The sequence below is a fragment of the Carcharodon carcharias genome, chromosome 7 (genome assembly GCF_017639515.1).
Source record: "Carcharodon carcharias isolate sCarCar2 chromosome 7, sCarCar2.pri, whole genome shotgun sequence".
Lineage (NCBI taxonomy): Eukaryota > Metazoa > Chordata > Chondrichthyes > Lamniformes > Lamnidae > Carcharodon > Carcharodon carcharias.
The window spans coordinates 165,887,968-165,907,589 of NC_054473.1; the positions used below are offsets into that span (position 1 = coordinate 165,887,968).

At 45.2% G+C, this 19,622-nt stretch overlaps 1 protein-coding gene across 1 annotated transcript in view; it reads left to right on the forward strand.

Annotated features, from left to right (window-relative positions):
- LOC121280072 (beta,beta-carotene 15,15'-dioxygenase-like) overlaps nucleotides 1-10,470 on the forward strand; it is a 43,439-nt gene extending 32,969 nt beyond the window's left edge. Inside the window, 2 exon segments of the mRNA XM_041191700.1 lie at nucleotides 5,235-5,346; nucleotides 10,301-10,470. Coding sequence (XP_041047634.1) covers nucleotides 5,235-5,346; nucleotides 10,301-10,470 — 282 coding nt within the window.
- The last annotated feature ends 9,152 nt before the right edge of the window (nucleotides 10,471-19,622 follow it).

The window sequence follows — 19,622 nt, forward strand, 5'->3', positions numbered from 1 at the left end:
TCGATGGTTTGGTTGAGTGGGCGGAGAAGTGGCAAATGGAATTCAATCTGGAAAAGTGCGAGGTAATGAATTTGGGGAAGGCAAGCAAAGCAAGGGAATACTCAATAAATGGAAAGTTATTGCGAGAGGTTGAGGAAGTAAGAGACTTTGGAGTGCACATCCACAGGCACTTGGAGGTGCCAAGACAGGTGGACAAGGTGGTCAAGAAAGCAATAGAATGCTTTCCTTTTTTGGGCAAGGTATTGAATACAAAGCAGGGATGTAATGATGGAACTGTATAAAATGCTGGTTAGGCCACAGCTGGAATTTTGTGTACAGTTCTGGTCACCACAGGCAGAATTTTTCACTCAGCAGGCACGCTCCCAACTTGCTCGAGCGTGAATTAACGTGCGATGACATTGGCAAAGCGTGCCGATGTCAACGCGCACTCTTGCGCTATTTCACTAGGGGGGCACGCAATGGAGACGGATGTGCGCCCGCCATTAATTAAGAGGCCAGTTAATGCCCTTGACACAATAATTGTCTCTGACTTTGCAGAGCCTGTGCGATTTTTTTGGCTGTTGCACAGGAAAAATGGGCAAGTGGGCAGGCCACAATTATCAAAAGAAGGGTCAGTGGCCTTGTGGATGCGAGTAGTGAGGAGTTTTAGAACAAACTTGCTGCTGCTTACTTCTGTGAACTGGACAGCTTCATCTCGCTTCAGAGCTGCATTCTAAGCATTTCTAGGCTTCATTTCAGGACTCAGTGTTGTTTTCTAGGCCCCCGGAGGATATAGACCACGTGGGTCCCTCCAGATATAAGACAGCCTTCCATAACCCTGGTAATATGGATTATGGTCTCCACTGAAGGCACCTCCTCTGAGTGGGAAGAGAGGGGCAGAGGGGAGAGGAGGCCAGGTGTCCCAATGCGGCTTCCAGTGGAGCGGCCTGTGGGAGGAGAGACTCAGGCACAAGGGGGGCAGGGCCAACAGGAAGTCCAAGGCGGAAGGGGCCGCAGAAAATGTCACTATCCTGCTGCCAGGGATTACAGGCAGCGATGCAGCTACCTCAATATATCCAAGGTGCAATGCCAAAGGATGCTCCGCCTCTCAAGGGAGACAGTGACTTCATCTGTCAGAGGATCGGGCCTGAGATCAGCTCCAACAATGTGGGTGGAGATCCCATGCCAGTGGCACTGAAGGTCACAATGGCTCTCAACTTCTGTGCCTTTCCAGGGCTCGGTGGGGGATCTTTGTGGAGTCTCACAAAGCTGTCCACAAGCTGGTGACAGACACTCTGTTCAGGCATGCATTAATTTTCATTCATTACCGTCGGGACGAAGCCAACCAGGCAGAGCAAGCCAGAGGCTTTGCAGTGATTGCTGGGTTCTCCCCGCGTCCAGGGTGCAATCTACTGCACACATGTGTGTGTGATCAAGGCACCAGCGGGTGAGCCCAATGCCTTTGGCAACATGGAGGGCTTCCACTCCATGAATGTGCAGATAGTGTGTGATCACAGGATGCTGATTCTGCAAGTCTGTGCAAGGTACCCAGGCAGCTCCTGTGATGCTTACCTCCTGAGACACTCCCAGGTGCCGAGGCTCTTCAGTGCTCCAGCCCGGCTGGATGGATGGCTGCTGGGTGACAAGGGCTATTCCCTCAAAAGGTGGCTCATGATGCCTCTCTGCCACCCAAGAACAGAGGCCGAGCAGCGGTATAATAGGAGCCAAGCCAACGGCGGCAGAGAGAACCATAGGCCATCTCAAGATGCGCTTCTGATGCCTGGTCCGTTCAGGGAATGCACTGCAATACCCCTCAGATCATGTATCACTGATAATGGTTGCATGCTGCACTTTTCACAATCTGGCTCTGGCAAGGGGGGACCCAGTGGAGGAAGAAGATCTTGACACAGCTGCACAGGCCATAGATGCTGAATCCAGTCGTGAGTCTGAGGATGAGCACGGTGAGAACATTGAGGGGATAAACGCTGACCTGGGTAAACTCCAGGGAGGCAGGGACACCTGGGATGCTTTGATCCAACACTCTTTCAGCCAGTCTACCAAATAAAAACCATCACCACATGCCAAGGCTGCAGGCTCCACACTTGATCCCTGACAGAACTATTTCCTTGGCCAACAACATACACTCTGTGCATGTGCAATAAAGTTTCAGGAGACACGTGTCCATCATTACATAATGGCCTCTCTTGCACCTACAGAACAAATGAAGCATTCAGAGGCCAATAGCACAAAACAACATCTCATTTAATTGTGAATATGAAACAGAGCTGAAATGAATATGAAACGGTGTTTTTAATCACACCATGAAAAAATTTAAAGCTAAGCAGGTGATCAAAATACCAACCGTTATAAGTCCGTCTTGTGCTTAAGGTGCTTTACATTTATGTTTGCGAGTGCTACGTCTAGGTGTTCCCCCCTTGCTGCCACCGGTATTGGAGACAGCCTGCCGACTGCTGTCCTGTTGGCCTTGATGACTTTGGCGGTCGTCCTCTGGCCTGTGGAGCCTGTGCTGGCCCCGCCCGGGAGGGAGCGGCCAGTGCCACAGCTGGCATCTCCCCAGTCGCCGCAGTCTCATCAGATGCCATGGTCACTGGCAGAGGAGCAGAGGAGCTGCTGCTCTCATCCGGAGCGCCCTGAGAGGAGCCCGCAGAGACGACAGGCAGCTGCTGCGCTGATGTGAGGTCGCTTTGGACCTCTCTGCTCACCATTGATGGCCGGGCACCGAGCTGGGATCCTGGGTGCCCAGTCCATCTCCCACACTGACACTGACCAGCTGAGGTCATTGCTGGTGTGAGGGCTTGCAGGTCCGAGTGCATCCCCAGGGACCCCTGATTGTGCCCCTGGAGTAGCCACTCCATGAGAGTTGCCACTCTCTCCATCGAGGAGGCATTGCACTTGGCCATGAGGGTCAACGCAGTGATCATGCGGCAGGGACTCCTCCACAGCGGACACCGTGGCACGCATTCCCTCATGCATCTCCACCAGATCTTCCCGCACACCTCGCTGGACTTCCAGCATCTGCTGCCTAATGGATGACTCCAGAAGCACATCATCAGCCATCGAATGAGCATTGTCCTGATGCCCAGCAGCCCTCTGACTGCCGGCACCCTGGGCACTCTCTATCTCTGCCTGCACCTCAAGCAAGCATGAAGCGCCCTCATCAATGTGCACCGAGATACTAGATGGCGATCTAATGCCCACCAAGGTGCTGGTATCTTTGCTGCTGCCTGCCTGACAGAGAGGCTGTGATGCATGTGCGTGCTCAGCATGGTGGTCCACTGGGGTCAGGGGTGAGCCTTCAGGCTCCTCATTGTGACCACCTGCTGGTGAGCCTAAAAGGGAGAAGAAGGACGTGTTATTGGTTTAAGTTATGGCACTGTCACTGTGCATGCCAGGTACCCTGGTGAGACAGGTGCCCTGGCCTTCCCATTTTCAATGGGGGCACCAGGTTCGAGGCTCACATCAATATAGAGACTACACTAGAATGGTTGCAACAAATGACATTTTCACCTCAGTGCACTGCACTCTTACCTTCGTCTGGCACCCCAACCTTACTGCGGCCGCTTGACCAAGGTGCATGGCACCTCTCCAGCTCCAGGGCCTCCTGCTCATAACACGTGAGGATTAGGAGGTCTGGAGGTTCCCCATCTGTCTGCGACCTCTCAATGTTGTTATGGGATGTCTTCTCCTGAAAGGACAAAGGAGCATTGTTTAGTCTCTACCTGCAACGCCACTGCAGCCTGGCCAACCCCAGCTGAAGAACACCTCACAGGGCTCAGCCAATTCTTGACCCTGGAGCCACAAAGCACTCAGTCCAAGCAGCCAGGGCTCAACCCCTGCCTCATTAACATTTGCCATTCACATCCTAACACCTCTGAGGTCCATGGTGGGGGATGGCCAGCTCTTAACTGCTCTGCAAAGTGACCCATGCCAACACGGTATTCACCCTTCCCAATCGCAGCAGATCATTGAAGTACTTCCGGCTCTGGACCCATGTGCATCTCACCACGTTGTGGCTGCTAACTCTGGATGCCACCTCCTCTCAGGCCTTTTTGGTGATGTGAGGGGGCCTCCTCCTCCCCGTCTCTGGGGACAAGGGTTTCCCTCCTGGCTGCAAACTCCTCCAGGGGGGCTGCGAGGCACTCGTCTGAGAAACACGGGGCCGACTGCCCCACCGACCTGCCCTCCCACCTGCGTCCTTCCGTGGCAGCCTTCCAGGGGCTGCCTGGGCCGGTTTTGAATCGGCAGCCGGGTTGCCATTGGAATTGGCGGACATCATGCCCCCACCCCCACCCCCACCCCCACCCCCACCCGCTCCTTCTCACAGATCCTCCCGTTGCCTTTCTTGCAGGGCGGGCCTTAGTTGGCCCGCCAGTGTGAAATCACGGTGATCTACAATCACAGGTGGCGGTTGGCTTCCTGACCGCCCCTGCCCACCTCCACCGAGCCTGCACGCCAAGGCTAAAATTCTGCCCCGCTTTACAGGAAGGACATAATTGCTCTGGAGAGAGGGTGCAGAGGAGATTTACAAGAATGTTGGCAGGGCTTGAAAATTGCAGCTATGAGGAGAGATTGGATAGGCTAGGGTTGTTTTCCTTAGAACAGAGGAGGCTAAGGGGTGACCTGATTGAGGTGTACAAAATTATGCGGGGTAGACAGAAAAGACTTGTTTCCCCTGGCTGAGAGGCCAGTTCAGAGGGCATGGATTTAAGGTGATTGGTAGAAGGATTAGAAAGGACATGAGGAAACACTTTTTCACCCAGAGGGTGGTGGGCATCTGGAATTCGTTACCTAAATGGGGTGGTTGAGGCTGAAATGCTCAACACATTTAAAAGGTACCTGGATCTGCATCTGAAGTGCTGCAACCTGCAAGGCTACGGATCAGGTACTGGAAAACGGAATTAAAATGAGTGGCTAGTTTCTCTTTTCTCTTCTTGGCTGGCGCAGACATGATGGGCTGAATGGCCTCTTTCTGCACTGTAACTTTTCTATGGTTTTAACCTGCATTGCTCGTTCTGTGTGTCCATGAATCAGGTATTAACAAACTGTGACTGGAATTTATGTTTACATACACAATTTGTCCAGTCCAGTTACTCTCTACAGATAGACTGCTTTCCTGATTTGCTGAAGATTTTTGTTGCATAATGTTTATTAATTTGAAATGGAAATTGTCTTATTGGGGCTACATTTCCTCTGCATGCCTTTGTAAATATATTTTAAAAAAATCTTTTTTCCAGATAATTAAATATGATATTCAGACCAAAAGCTGCCTTGAGTGGATGGAAGAAAATTGCTGGCCAGCAGAGCCAGTGTTTGTCAAAGCTCCAGATGCCAAAGATGAGGATGATGGTGAGGGTTCCTTAATCCAAAGCAACTCCACAATGGCAACAGTTAATACAAGTATGAGGAGAGGATTCTAGAGAAGTTTAAAGGGAAAAAAAGTCAAACACTATTGTCTGTAAAGAGAGTGGATGGGGGAGGGGATTAAGTATACTGCAGTTACCTCCAGAACATTGGTTCGAAATTAAACCAAGGGGCAATTGGGCCAGAGGACAGGCATATGGATGAATGAATTTTAACCCAATCATCTGTTGGGCAATGTAGAATGTAAATTCAGAAACAGATGGGATATTCAAAATGTGACTGGACGATGCTGGAGTTAAAGAAAAACCAATAAAACTCGGGGCAGAATTTTAACTCCCGTGGGTGGGGGCGCCCCCAACCCAATCGGGTGTAAAATTGCACCAGATGACATCAGGTGAGTGTCCTGACGTCATCGCGCACTCATGCGAAATTTCGCTCGGGGTGCACACGCAGCAGTCGGATGCGCGCCTGCCGACAATTAAGCCGGCAAGTAAGCCCATTTACGGCGCAATTGTCTGCGATTTGTCGTGGCCTGTCCAACCTTACCGTTGGCGGGCGGACCTATTGGCCAGGCGGCCTTCACGTTTTTGATGAAACCTCATCCAAGGGCGGGATGAAGTCTCCGCTAGGAAATAAAATAAGAAGAAATACCTGGGGACAGCATTTTTATGAGGTATGCTTTCAGGTGCTTGATTGTGCTGCATGGACATTATTTTTTTGTGCTTTGTTGTATTATTTGCAGGTTTGCAGCTCCCTGAGGCAGCTGTCTGCCTTCAGGCAGCTCTCTCGAAGCGCTCACCCTGCGCCTGCAGTGATGTCATTGCCCGCCCTCTTCCCGCCCTCACTCCAGCAGGGCTGAGCTTTTCAGCCTGTGTTTCGTGCTGGCTGGCCGTTAGTTGGCCAGGCCAGTGTGAAATCGTGGTCGGGGGCCCCTTTCTCAATCACTCCCTGATGCACCAATCACATGCGCCGAACGAGGGAAATATTCAGGCCTTGAAAATAAAGGGTACCAGTAAAACATGCCCGAACTGGTTTTGTACAGCTTAAAATGGAACTCCACTATTACTGGTACCAGTATTACTGATTTTTACTGGGGTTTGAAAATTTTGAACTGGTTTTTCCTGCATAACCCATCTCTCGCTTGAAAGCCTGGCTACCAGCAGTGGAAAATACATTGAAGACTTTGGTTCTCCTGAGCAACTTTCGGGCAAGCCTTTAAAAGGACATTCAGCATTCTGTCTGAAATAGGCAGGAACCTGTTCAAATAGGCTCCAATAGCTGTTGTGGGACCTGAGCGCAAAAGGAAATAGGTGAAGCAGGTTAGATGGATTCTTGATTGAATGGGAGTCAAAGGGTCATTGAATCAAAGACATAGAGGATTACAGCACAGAAAAAGGCCCCTCGGCCCATTGAGTCTGCGCCGGTCAAACAAGTACCTAACTATTCTAATCCCATTTTCCAGTACTAGACCCATAGCCTTGTATGCCATGGCATCACAAGTGCACATCCAAATACTTCTTATATGTTATGAGAGTTTCTGCTTCTATCACCCTTTCAGGCAGTGAGTTCCAGATTCCCACCACCCTCTGGGTGAAAAAATTCTTCCTCACATCCCCTCTAAACCTCCTGCCCGTTACTTTAAATCTATGCCCCCTGGTTATTGATCCCTCCACCAAGGGGAAAAATTCCTTCCTGACTACCCTATTCATACCCCTCATAATTTTATACAGCTCAATTTTTCTGCTCCAAGAAAAATAACCCCAGTCTATCCAATCGCTCCTCATAACTAAAACTCCCCAGGCCAGGCAACATCCTGGTAAATCTCCTCTGCAATCTCTCTATTGCAGTCACAGGGTATAAAGGAAAGTGAAGTTGAGAGAATCAGAACAGCTGTGATCTTATCAAATTGCAGAGCAGGCTCGAGGGGCTGAATGGCCAACTCCTGCTCCTAATTCGTATGTTCATAAGCATGTAGGAGGCATGACAGCCCCAGTTTCTCAGGCATTCAGAGGTCATTGAAAAAACTGCTGGAAGCCTTTCATTCTCAAAAGGTAAGTTTTGGAATATTTTGAAAATATTTTTGTGAGGCCATGAAAATCTTCTGGCCTACTGCTAGCACGCAGTCTACTCTCTCCACCCTGCAATCCAACATCGCCCCACCTCCCCCGCCCCAGCCAATTTTCCTCCTGAACAGACCAATGGGCTTCTGAAGTAGAGTGACAGTTGGTGCCAGCAGTTTACCAAAATAGTTATTAAGAAGGCCCCAAGCCTGAGAGTGCCTTGAGTTGCCCAGCTGTCTCGTTGGAGGGTGCCAATAACATGCCATTTAGTGCCCAGCGTAAAAGCCTCACACAAAGTTTCTTGATGGATCAGCTGAATGGTCTTTTCTTAGCTGAACTAACTACTTCACTCCTTTCTAATAACGTTTAATGCACTTTCATTCCAAATTGTTTACACAAGTTGTCCCTCAATTATTTAAGAAGCGAGCAAGGGAGATGCCAGGAAATTCTAGAGCTGTCAATTTAACATCAATTGTGGGGAAAATTACTGGAATCTATCATCAGAGACAGAGTGATTGATGACTTAGACAAATACCCGAGAGGGTCAGGATGGCTTTGTGAAAAGGAGGCTGTACCTGACTGGTCTAGGTGAACTTTTTGAGGAGGGCACTAACATGGTGGAAAGGAGAGTGTTAGAATTTAAAAGTGAGGAAGCGATGTTGCAATTTTACAGAGCCTTGGTCAGACCCCATCTCGAATACTTTGCCTAATTTTGAGGACAGAATCTCGGGAAACAGAGAATGACCTTGGAGAGGGCTACACCACAGGCTTATCAGAACCAGGCTTAATGGATTTAATTATAAAGACCGATTGCATAAGCTTGGCTTGTATGTCTGCATTTAGATGGCTGAGTGGTGATCTAATCGACGCATTTCAAATGATTTTGGGCTTCAGTAGGGTAGGTGCGGCCTGTGCAGACGGAGGGAGGGAGAGAGAGTCGGGCCCAGCGCAGAGCACTTCAATCTCCCTGAGGAACGGAGCTGCCTCAGGGAGACTGAAGCGTTTTTGACATAAATAAATAAATGGGATGAAAATTTAATGAAACATGTCCCCTCATGGGACATGTTTTTCTATTTCATAAAAATTTTCTAATTCAATTTGTAAAAGCTTTACGAAACCTCATCCCGCTCGTGGATAAGGTTTCCTAAATAACGTAAAGGCCGCTTGGCCTTTTCACCTGCCCGTCAACCATTAGGTCGGACCGGCAGCGTAAATTTGAAATTAATTAGTTCCTTAATGGCCTTAATAGGCCTTTTAATTATTGGTGGGCGTGCAGCTGACTCTGGTGCGCACCTGCCAAACGAAACATCGCGAGACAGTGCGATGATGTCGGGACGCACGCCCAACATCATTGTGCATCGTTTTACATATCGGCGTGTTGCGCCTACCTCTGCACGCTGACTGAAAAACCCTGGCAGGTATGTTGCTTATACTGACAAAACTCTAGATTCGTACTTTCAACGGTAATTATTATATGAGATTAAGGGCGTATTGGCATTACAACTGTCGCCCTGGTTTAAGGTAATTGACTTCGCCAATTATGATATTGCTGCAGCATGAATTCAGCATCAGATTCTCTGACAGCTTAGAGTCAGTATAGCTGTCACACTCCTCATCCACTTTGCCTGACTTTGTATTTGCTCAATTTTTTCCAGCTGTGATGAAAGGCCATCAATCAAAAACGTTGGGTGGAATTTAATGCCTCACCGGAAACGGGCTGGGAGTCGGGGAGGTGATGGGGAGCAGAAAGGTGCAGGGTGGTGTACCCATCACCTTCCCAGTCCCCCTAATTAAGTCCCATTTCAATGCAAAGTTAAACTTGCATAATGAAGCAGTCAAGAAAAATGTCTGATTTAACTCCTCCTTAATGAGGTAATTTTGTGATCAAAGCACTGAGATAGAGTAAAGATCAAACATGATTTTATGTAAACATGCACATGTGTAAGAGATTTGAGGTCAGTTGGTATATGAGGAGAAGTAGAGTTGGACTGATATTTATGAAGGACAAGGATTTAAGGCTATAGAGATATTAAAGTAATGTTAATAGTTTTAGGGTAAGGATTTTAGTAGGGGATCAGCAGTTCACATGGAAAGGCCATTGAAGGTTCATTTAAGGGCCTCATTTAACCACCATCGGTATTCAACTAACAGCAGACAGGGGCCAAGCCATGTGGTAAGCCACCAGGTAAACTCTTGCTAGTATGCTTGTGGGGTGGGGGGGTTGTGGGAAGGGACATCTTCCTTTTCGAGCATCCCGTGCCCAATGGAGGGACTCACCAGCAAAAATGGAAGGACCTCCAGGAAGCCAGCCCCTTGACCATGACACCCCTTTCCCCATGTCATCCCTGGGGCCTCTCTGACTGTCTCTGGTGATCCTTTACCACTCACCTTGGTCTGGGGCGCTCCAGTGATGATCTTTCTACTAGGCCCCATTGTGGTCCTGGTAGTGCCACAGCTCTGGCCCCAGATTGGCCAGCAGCTCTTGGAAGCGGCTGAGTAACAGGAAGTCTGTTGGGAAACTCCCCCTGCAGGACCTGGGAATCCTGACAGCAGCCAAGAGATCTTTGGATCTTAATCCCAACGGGGCTCCCAGGAATGAGCACTGCAGGGTTGCCACCAGCTCTCTAGCTAGTGGACAGGCCCATGGCTGCGACCCTTAAATTCCACCCCGCTAACTCAGTTTCTCTCTCCACAGATGCTGAAAGATCTGCTGAGTAATTTTCAGCATTTTCTGTCTTAATTATGCATTATACGGACATAGTTTCGGTGTGCAACTGAAATCACTTTGTACAGGCACCAAACCTGAAAGAAATATATATTTCAAAAAGATCATTGAATGTGGAGAAAGTTGAAGCTTACTTTTGGGATACATTTTTCAGGTGTCGTACTTTCTTCCATCGTTTCTGCTGATGCCAAGAAATCTTCACTTTTACTTATACTTGATGCAAAGACTTTCAAGGAACTTGACCGTGCCTCGGTTAGCGCTGATTTACACCTTGACCTGCATGGCATATTCATTCCTGAGGAGGAGCTGAGTACAAAACAATAAAAATATATGGACTTTGAAGGAGAGCAGTAGCTGTTTTGCTACTGTGTCTTTCAAGTTAAAAAAAATGTTCCGAACTGGACAGAAACTTAAAGGGAAGAAAGCCCTCACAGCTTGCTCATATTATCTTCTCTATGAGTTCCTAGAGTTAAATTTCAATGCAAATTTTAACCTGCATAGTGCAACAATCAAGAGAAGTGTCTGATTTAACTCATTTTCAATTAAGTGATTCTTTGATTAAAGTACAAAGCATTGTGATCGGTTAAAGATCAGAAACAACTTTACATAGTCAGGGATACGTGGAATAGATTTGAGGTCAGTTGTTACATTAGAAATGGAGCTGGATGGACGTTTGTGAAGGAGAAGGATTAGAGGTTTCTGGGATATTAAAATACTGTTAACATTTTTAGGTAAGGATTTTAATAGGGGACCAACAGATCAAACAGGAAGTCTTTAGAACAATAGGACTGAATATTCCAGGCCCTGTGGAGACAGGGCTGGAGGTGGGAGGGTTGGCAAGATAGTGGGGAGCTACATCAGGATGGGTCCTTGATGCATTCTCATCTCTAGGAGAATTTCCCAGGGACAGATTGGGACCTGGCTCAGCCACCCACTCTATTGAGGCGAGCAGCTATTTGGTGCAAATAAGGCCCCCCTATTTCCCCCCCTCCCCACCCCGGCTCCCAACCAGTGTGTACGCTACCAGCACAGTTGAGACAGCCTCCTGGCAACAAGTCGGGTGGCCATCAAAGCTAGTGGTTCCATGCCCTAATGACAGGGCCATGGGGATGAGATGCGACAATCCTAGCCATCAGTAGTCATGTGGAAAGGTTTTCCCTCTACCCCAAAGGCCCCAGCAGCTTTGGGCCCGTTTATTTTATTTCTCCTTACACGCCCTTGTGCTGGCCTGCCTGCCTCAACCGTGGTCATCTCTCCCAGTAAGCCTGGGGCTTGGCAATGCTGTGGGCCCTCTGATTGAGCTTGCACCCTTAGGAGCCCGCCATTAAGGACGTTGAACATGGAGGTGACCAAATAGGATGCCGCCTCTTTGGAGGTTGGGCCGATGGGTGCAGTGAGGGCATGGGCGTGCTTGTGACCCCATATGGACCCAATGTTGGGGTCCCGATGGCTGCTGGAAAATCCAGCGCATTGACTCCAGTTGGACTGAACTTGATGGGCTGAATAGTAATGCTCTGATTTTCCGTTTCTTGAAGTGGTATTATTGCAATGTTAAACTCTCTTTGCGACAAGAACATTTTATTCATTCTTTTCAATAACTTGAATAGATATTATTCATCAATATAATCAATACTTCCAAAATAAACCCAAAATCAGTGATCAGGATTGTACATGTTATGGAGTTGAACTAACCTGTATAGGTTAATCTGGAAAATGAGGCTTAGCCTGAAATGTGAGGCTGCAACAATTTAAGGATCACTAAAGTTTAAAGAAAGCTATAGAGTGTGAGGAAGAAAAAGTAGCACTACAGGATAAAATACAGAAATGTAGAAATTTTGATAAAAGCAAGAAATAAAGTGGAAAAGAACATAAATATAATGGAAAATGGATAGGAAAGAAAGTGAAGGAAAGGAATTTTTTAAAAAAATGTTAAATTATCAATTTGCAGTGTCACATTTCCCTGGCACTTGAATGTTAGTTGATTTCCCGAAACAAATGATCAAGCTCTTACCACTAATGATGCTGGAGCTGCTCAGTGCTTTGTCAAAATGTTTACAAGAGGTGCTGAGAACATTGGTAAGGAGGGCTGTTGTGTACCTAAGGATATAATTCAAAGTCATAGCTCCTGGCATGTGCCAAACTCACCAAATCAAGTGAAATGAAACAATAACCAGGTACATAAATATATTGAAAGTACTTTTGGGATTCTGAAACACAGGTGGAGTTACCTGGGTTAATTCAGTTATCTTGCACAATGACATAGTGAAGTGTAAGCAATGTATGTTTGGTGTGCTCTATATTGTATCACAGACAGTGTAGAGGGATCTACAACCTCAATTTCAGGCTGATAAGGTATGTGTACGTGCAATGCAAACTGAGGAATAGAAACTTAAATAATCTCTTCCTGGTGATCTGCTGATGCTTCCTCAGCCAAACATTTTTTGCTGACTTTGTTATTATTTTATGACTTTGTTCATATAGTGTGAATTATATAGATTAGAAATAGACAATAACCATCATATAAAATATACAGAGTGTGCAAGTAGCCTATATAGAAAATAATCCATTTGGCACATTTCATTTACTGTGTAGAATACTTTAGCGATTTTATAAATGACTGAAGCAAATCGGAAATAAAGTACTGAATTATTTATTTACAACTCTTGTGTTTGTCCCTCTTATTATGTTACAGCAATTTCACTGTAAGTACCTGCTGCTAGAGAATAGCAAGCCATCTCCCCCATGGCCATACAGCTTTCAAGAATGGAGAAACAAATTCTATCTAGTGGATGCTCTGATGAGTGGAGGTAACAGCTGCAGCACCAATAAATCAATTTTAGAAACGACCTCTATATACAGGTTCATAAAACTGTCTCTTTGTCCAATGGTGCCTACCTGGGGCTTAATCAAATGAAAATGAATATTTGAAGAACTTCACAGTTTGGAGCAACAGAAGTGAATTACTCAGAAATCAGAGCCAGGGAACCAAAAAACATTAACACTGATGACCTAATTAGCATGTTCAGGAAGTTAACATGCAATCATTATTCTTCATGTTGTCCAACCAATGACTTTATTATAAAAATCCCTACATTTTTGCTGACCCAGAATTAAAGCTGATTAACAACATTCTTATTTTTAAATTATTTGACAGGTAGGGATAGAAATTGGACAAGTTTGCACCATTAACTCTCAAAGTTTTGTAGATTATGAAATAAAATGCTGACAATTTTTAAAAATTCATTCATGGGATGTGGGTGTTACTGGCTGGGCCAAAATTTATTGCCCATCCCTATTGATCTTGTTCGGAGGGCATTTAAGAGTCAACCACATTGCTGTGGGTCTGGAGCCACATGTAGGCCAGACCAGGGAAGGACATAAATGAGCTAAAGGACAATAGTGAACCAGATGGGTTTTTACAACAATCAGCAATGGCTTTGTGGTCATCACCAGTCCTTTAATTCCAGATTTTTATTGGATTCAAATTGCACCATCTGCCATGTTGGGATTTGGACCTGGGTCCGGAGAGCATTACCCTGGGTCTCTGGAATACCAGTCCAGTGACAACACCACTACACCACTGCCTCCCCATAAATGTGGTTAGAAACCATGACATTAAACATTAATGCCTGGAATAAGCATGCTAAGTAATGCGTGGTATGTACTAAGTCAGCAGATTTCAAGGAAACACAGATATAAAGGAAAAAAAAACTAAAATGAAATCAAGATAAGGCTAAAAAATAATGGTGATGCTGCACACGTTATCCATCACGTAACAATATCTAGTTCATGTATTAAAGCAGAGAAGGTCAAGTGATGTATATTCTCCCCCTAAACCTTCCCCTCTTTTTAGTGCTCCACCTTTAAAGTTTTGCCGTAAAACGTTAGCCCTTTGATCAAACTTTTCATTACCTGTCCCAATATCTCCTTCGGCTCAGTGTTATTTTTGATTTTATTATTCTCCTTTGACAGCATCCTGGAGCATTTTCCTTTATTAAAGGCACAATTTAATGATGTTGATGTTGCTTGTAATCTGATTCTGATTCTTGTGCAATGTTTGATTGGAATTATTAGGTCCTTAGTATGTAAAAAACTGGAGGATAGCCAGGGAAAGGGTAGGCTCACTCAGGGACAGAGGTGGGAATCTGTGTGTGGAGCCAGAAGAAACGTGAGAGATAATAAACGAATACTTCTCATCAGTATTCACCAAAGAGAAGGACTTAGCGGTCAATTTGTCTAGGGAAGAGTGTGTAGATAGCCTGGATCATGTTGAGATCAAAAAAGAGGAGGTGCTAGGCGTCTTGAAGAATATTAAGGTGGATAAGTCCCCAGGGCCAGATGGGATCTACCCCAGAGTACTGAGGGAGGCAAGGGAGGAGATTTCTGGGGCCTTGACAGAAATCTTTGTATCCTCACTGGCTGCGGGTGAGGTCCCAGAGGACTGGAGAATGGCCAATGTTGTTCCATTGTTTAAGAAGGGTAGCAGAGATAATCCAGGAACTTACAGGCCGGTGAGCCTTATGTCAGTGGTAGGGAAATTATTGGAGAAGATTCTTTGTGACAGGATTTACTACCATTTGGAAGCAAATGGGCGTATTAGTGAGAGGCAGCATGGTTTTGTGAAGGGGAGGTCATGTCTCACTAACTTGATTGAGTTTTTCGAGGAAGTGACAAAGATGATCGACGATGGAAGGGCAGTGGATGTTATATACAGGGATTTCAGTAAGGCCTTTGACAAGGTCCCTCATGGCAGACTGGTACAGAAGGTAAAGTTGCACGGGTTCAGAGGTGAGCTGGCAAGATGGATACAGAATTGGCTTGTCATAGAAGACAGAGGGTAGCAGTGGAAGGGTGCTTTTCTGAATTGAGAGCTGTGACTAGTGGAGTTCCGCAGGGATCAGTGCTGAGACCTTTGCTGTTTGTAGTATATGTAAATGATTTGGAGGATAATATAACTGGGCTAATTAGTAAGTTTGCAGACGACACTGAGGTTGGAGGAGTTGCAGATGGTGAAGAGGATTGTCAAAGGATACAACGGGATATAGATCAGTTGGAGACTTGGGCGGAGAAATGGCAGATGGAGTTTAATCCGGACAAATGCAAGGTAATGCATTTTGGAAGGTCTAATACAGGCAGGAATTATACAGTAAATGGCAGAACCCTTAAGTGCATTGATGGGCAGAGGGATCTGGTTGTACAAGTCCACAGGCCACTGAAAGTGGCAATGCAGGTGGATAAGGTAGTCAGGAAGGCATATGGCATGCTTGCCTTCATTGGCAGGGGTATTGAGTATAAAAGTTGGGAAGTCATGCTGCAGCTGTATAGAACCTTGGTTAGGCCACACTTGGAATATTGCATGCAATTCTGGTCGCCACATTACCAGAAGGTTATGGAGGCGCTGGAGAGGGTGCAGAGGAGGTTTATCAGGATGCTGCCTGGTCTGGAGGTTATTAGCTATGAGGAGAGGTTGGAGAAACTCAGAATGTTCTCACTAGAATGACGGAGATTGAGGGGTGACTTGATAGAAATTTACAAAATTATGAGTGGCATGGACAGAGTAGATAGTCAGAAGCTTTTTCCCAGGATGGAAGAGTCAATTACTAGGGGACATAGATTTAAGGTGAGAGGAGAAAACTATAGAGGAGATGTGTGGGGCAAGTTTTTTTACGCAGAGGGTAGTGAGTGTCTGGAATTTGCTGCCAGAGGAGGTGGTGGAAGCAGGTAAGATAGTGGTGTTTAAGAGGCAGCTTGACAAATACATGAATAGGATGGGAATAGAGGGATACGGACCCCGGAAGTGCAAAATGTTTCAGTTGACGGGCAATATGATCGGCGCTGGCTTGGAGGGCCGAAGGGCCTGTTCCTGTGCTCTACTTTTCTTTGTTCTTTGTTCTATGTTCTAAAATCATGGCATAAGAGATTTTAACTAGCATGATTCATTCATTACCCTAATTCTAATGTCTAACTATAACATTTCACTGAAATAAATGGACCGTTCAGCTTAAAATAAATGCCTCTCTGATTTTGAGACTCTCAACACGTTTGAATTTTATCCTAGTGTAATTATTGTGTAGTGTGACTGTGCTCTGTCCAAAAGACAAGCCAAAGTCAATGGAGCAACACTGAGGATCATGAGGGAAATTCAAACACAAACACAACTTTAAAACACAAGATAACAGTGAGTGTAATCATAGATTAAGTGTTTCATAAGTAAACAAAACATCTTTGCTCCTTCACAAGACAAAAATTGCACCAATCAGTACAACCTTATGTGTAACTGGATATGTCAAGAAAAGGGAGTGAAAGCAAAATACCAGTGCAGCTGTAGGACTTCTGTTTCTGGTTAAAAAAAAAGGGCGAATGGTCAAAAGACTGGATAAACAGAGAGCTGGGAGTTCAAGTACATCGTTCTGCTAAAGTATGGGTATAGGTGGCATAGCACCTTGCTGATCTCAGAATATCTCAATGCATTTCACAGTCAATGAAGTGCTTTTGAACTGTATGGTCCCTCTTCAGTTATAGAATAGAATCATAGAAAGTTTATGGCACGGAAAGAGGCCACTTGGCCCATCGCGTCTGTGCCAGCCAAAAAATGAGCCTCCCAGCCTAATCCCACTTTCCAGCATTTGGCTTGTAGCCCTAGGTACATATCCAGACACCTTTGAAATGAGTTGAGGGTTTCTGCCTCTACTGCCCTTTCAGGCAGTGAGTTCTTTCCCTCTGGGTGAAGACATATATCCCCTCTAATCTTTCTGCCAATTACTTTAATTCCATGCCCCCTGGTCACTGCTAAGATAAACAGGCCCTTCCCGTCCACTGTATCCGGGTCCCTACAATTGTGTACATGTTGGATCCAGTGCCCCCTTGGTTTGTTGGGGCTAAAGGATCAGGGTTGCACACTTAGGGGTGACCAAATTGGTACCAAGACAGAGAAGGAAGATCTGTAGACCGTTCTTAGTAGAAACACATTCTGTTTATTTACAAAAGGAACTCAGCAGCTACAACTGTGTGCTTACAGCTCAAAACTCTCTTTACCCTTCAGACTCTAACTCAAGACTACTCTCTCCAGAGGTAGCCTGCGCTACTCTGCTATTGTGTACCAAGATCATGTGATCTTACATTACAACATTTGTCTTAAAGGTATATTACACATCAGATTGTTATATCCTTCTCCCTTTATTCAGAAATACATTTTACAATTTTTCTCAAAATATCAAATTATTTACACAGATAAATAATTTGCAAAATCAGTCTTTCTGGGGGCTTCCTTATGCATGTAGGATGTCTCAGCTCTACAGCTTCTGATGTTTGATCCGGACTGTAGTCGTCTGAGCACCTGGTTCTTCAGGAGGTAGTTGCAAATCTGTTTCTTTGACTCTTTCAGATACAATCGGTGCTTCAGATGCATTTGTACTTGGTTGAGTTCTTTCAACAGGAGATGTTGATTCAGTCTCGAACACTAGTGGAATCATTTCTGGGAATTTTGTTTCTCCTCTTCTTTTATGATCCACATGTCACCTTATGACTCGATCTTCCACCTACCTTTCCGCTTTCACGTGGTAGGAAAGAGATCCCGTTACTGCACTTATTTCACCGAACAACCATGTTGGTCCTTCTCTAAAATTTTTCACAAATACTTTCCTACGTTAAACGCCCTCTCATGACTATGACAATCATGACCAATTTTCTGACTTCCCTGATTCCTATCCACATTCCCCCACAAGCTTGGCATAATTAGGCTCAAATTCGCTCAGAAATGGTGCTTCACCAACAATTCAGCAGGTTTGACACCTGTTGTCTTATGAGGGGTGGTTCCATAATGGAAAAGAAAACATGCTAATTTAGTCGCTATAGAATCTCCAGACAATTTCTTCATACCAGGTTTGAATGCCTGAACTGCTCTCTCAGCCAGTCCATTTGAAAAAGGGTGGTATGGTGGTATTTTCACATGAGTAATACTGTTGAGGCTGGTAAATCGGTGAAGTTCAACACTCGTGAATACTGATCCATTGTCTGATTGGAGCACTTCAGGTAGTCCGTTGATTGCGAAGTTTTGTCGTAGCTTGTCTATTGTAGCGGAAGATGTTGACATATCACTTTGCTTCATATATGTCCATCCATTTTGAATGAGTGCAGACGATAAATAGAAACTTTGTTCCCATAAAAGGTCCTGCCTAGTCAATGTGTACTCGCATGCATGACCTTCCTGGCTACTCCCAGGGGTGTAACGGAGTTGTTGCAGGTAATTTGTGTACTTGCTGACACTGCATACAACTTCTCACTAAGTTTTCTATTTCTCCATCCATCCCAGGCCACCACAAATAGTTACGTGCTAATACTTTCATTTTGGAAATTCCGGGATGTGCACTGTGAAGTTCAGATAACAATGACTTGCATCTTTTGGAGGAACAATCACTCATGCACCCCACAATAAGATACCTTCTTGGCTGGTTATTTCGTATCTTCTCTAGAAATATGGTTTCATTTAATCAGATTCTTGTTTTTGTGACCAACCATGAAGAACTTGATCTCACTTTTTCGATGAGACTGGGTGTCGATATGTCCAATCTTTAATCTGTGTAACACATATCTGTGATGAGTCCAGGAATTGCAATAATAAAATTAATCCTTGAGGAATTAGATATCCTCATCTTTTACTTGCATGGGCAAACGACTGAGTGCATCTGTATTTGCAATTTGACTTCCGGATCTACGAGTGAAAGTATACTCATACGCTGCCAAGATCAATGCCCATCTTTCCTATCCAAGTCTGCTGCATGTGAGAGTAATTACTGCTGGTTTGCTACCCAACTTATAGTGTTACAAGTGTCTGCAAAAAACAAATAAAAGATTCACTGGTTAAGATAGTTAGTTGCTCTACAATGTTGCAATGCATCAGGACCATAGGAGAACTCCCCTGCCCAATACTGGTGGGACACTTTGATTTAAAACCCTTCATAGAGGTGCTAAATTTAATAGTAAGATAAGGCACTAAAACTCCTGCAAGTTGTTATCCAACTGTCACTCTCTATGTTCAACTGCATGTTAAGAATGAATAATTATAAATACAGATTTGATTTTTAAAATGAGGGAGTAGTTTTAATCTTAGTCACCCAATGCAAAATTGACATAATCAGTTGGACCATCAGTTTTACCCACTGACTGATTCTATTTTCAATGGAAAATGGGCAGCCAATCTGATATCATCAATTTCCCATTGGGTGAGTCAGGTTAAAATCATCCCCCAGATTGTAATTTTATATTGTATGTGCTCGTGTTACAGAACAGTGCGAGAACACAAGAAGATTTAATATCGGAGGCATCTCTGGTTCCAAGTTTAGCACAAAAATTTAGCAGCAGAATAGATTTTATGTTATTTTCCTGTTAAAGTACTTAGCCTAAATTTTTAATGTTGCATTAATCCTACTGAGGGAAAGCATATTTAAAATATCCACATGACAGATTATGTGAATGAA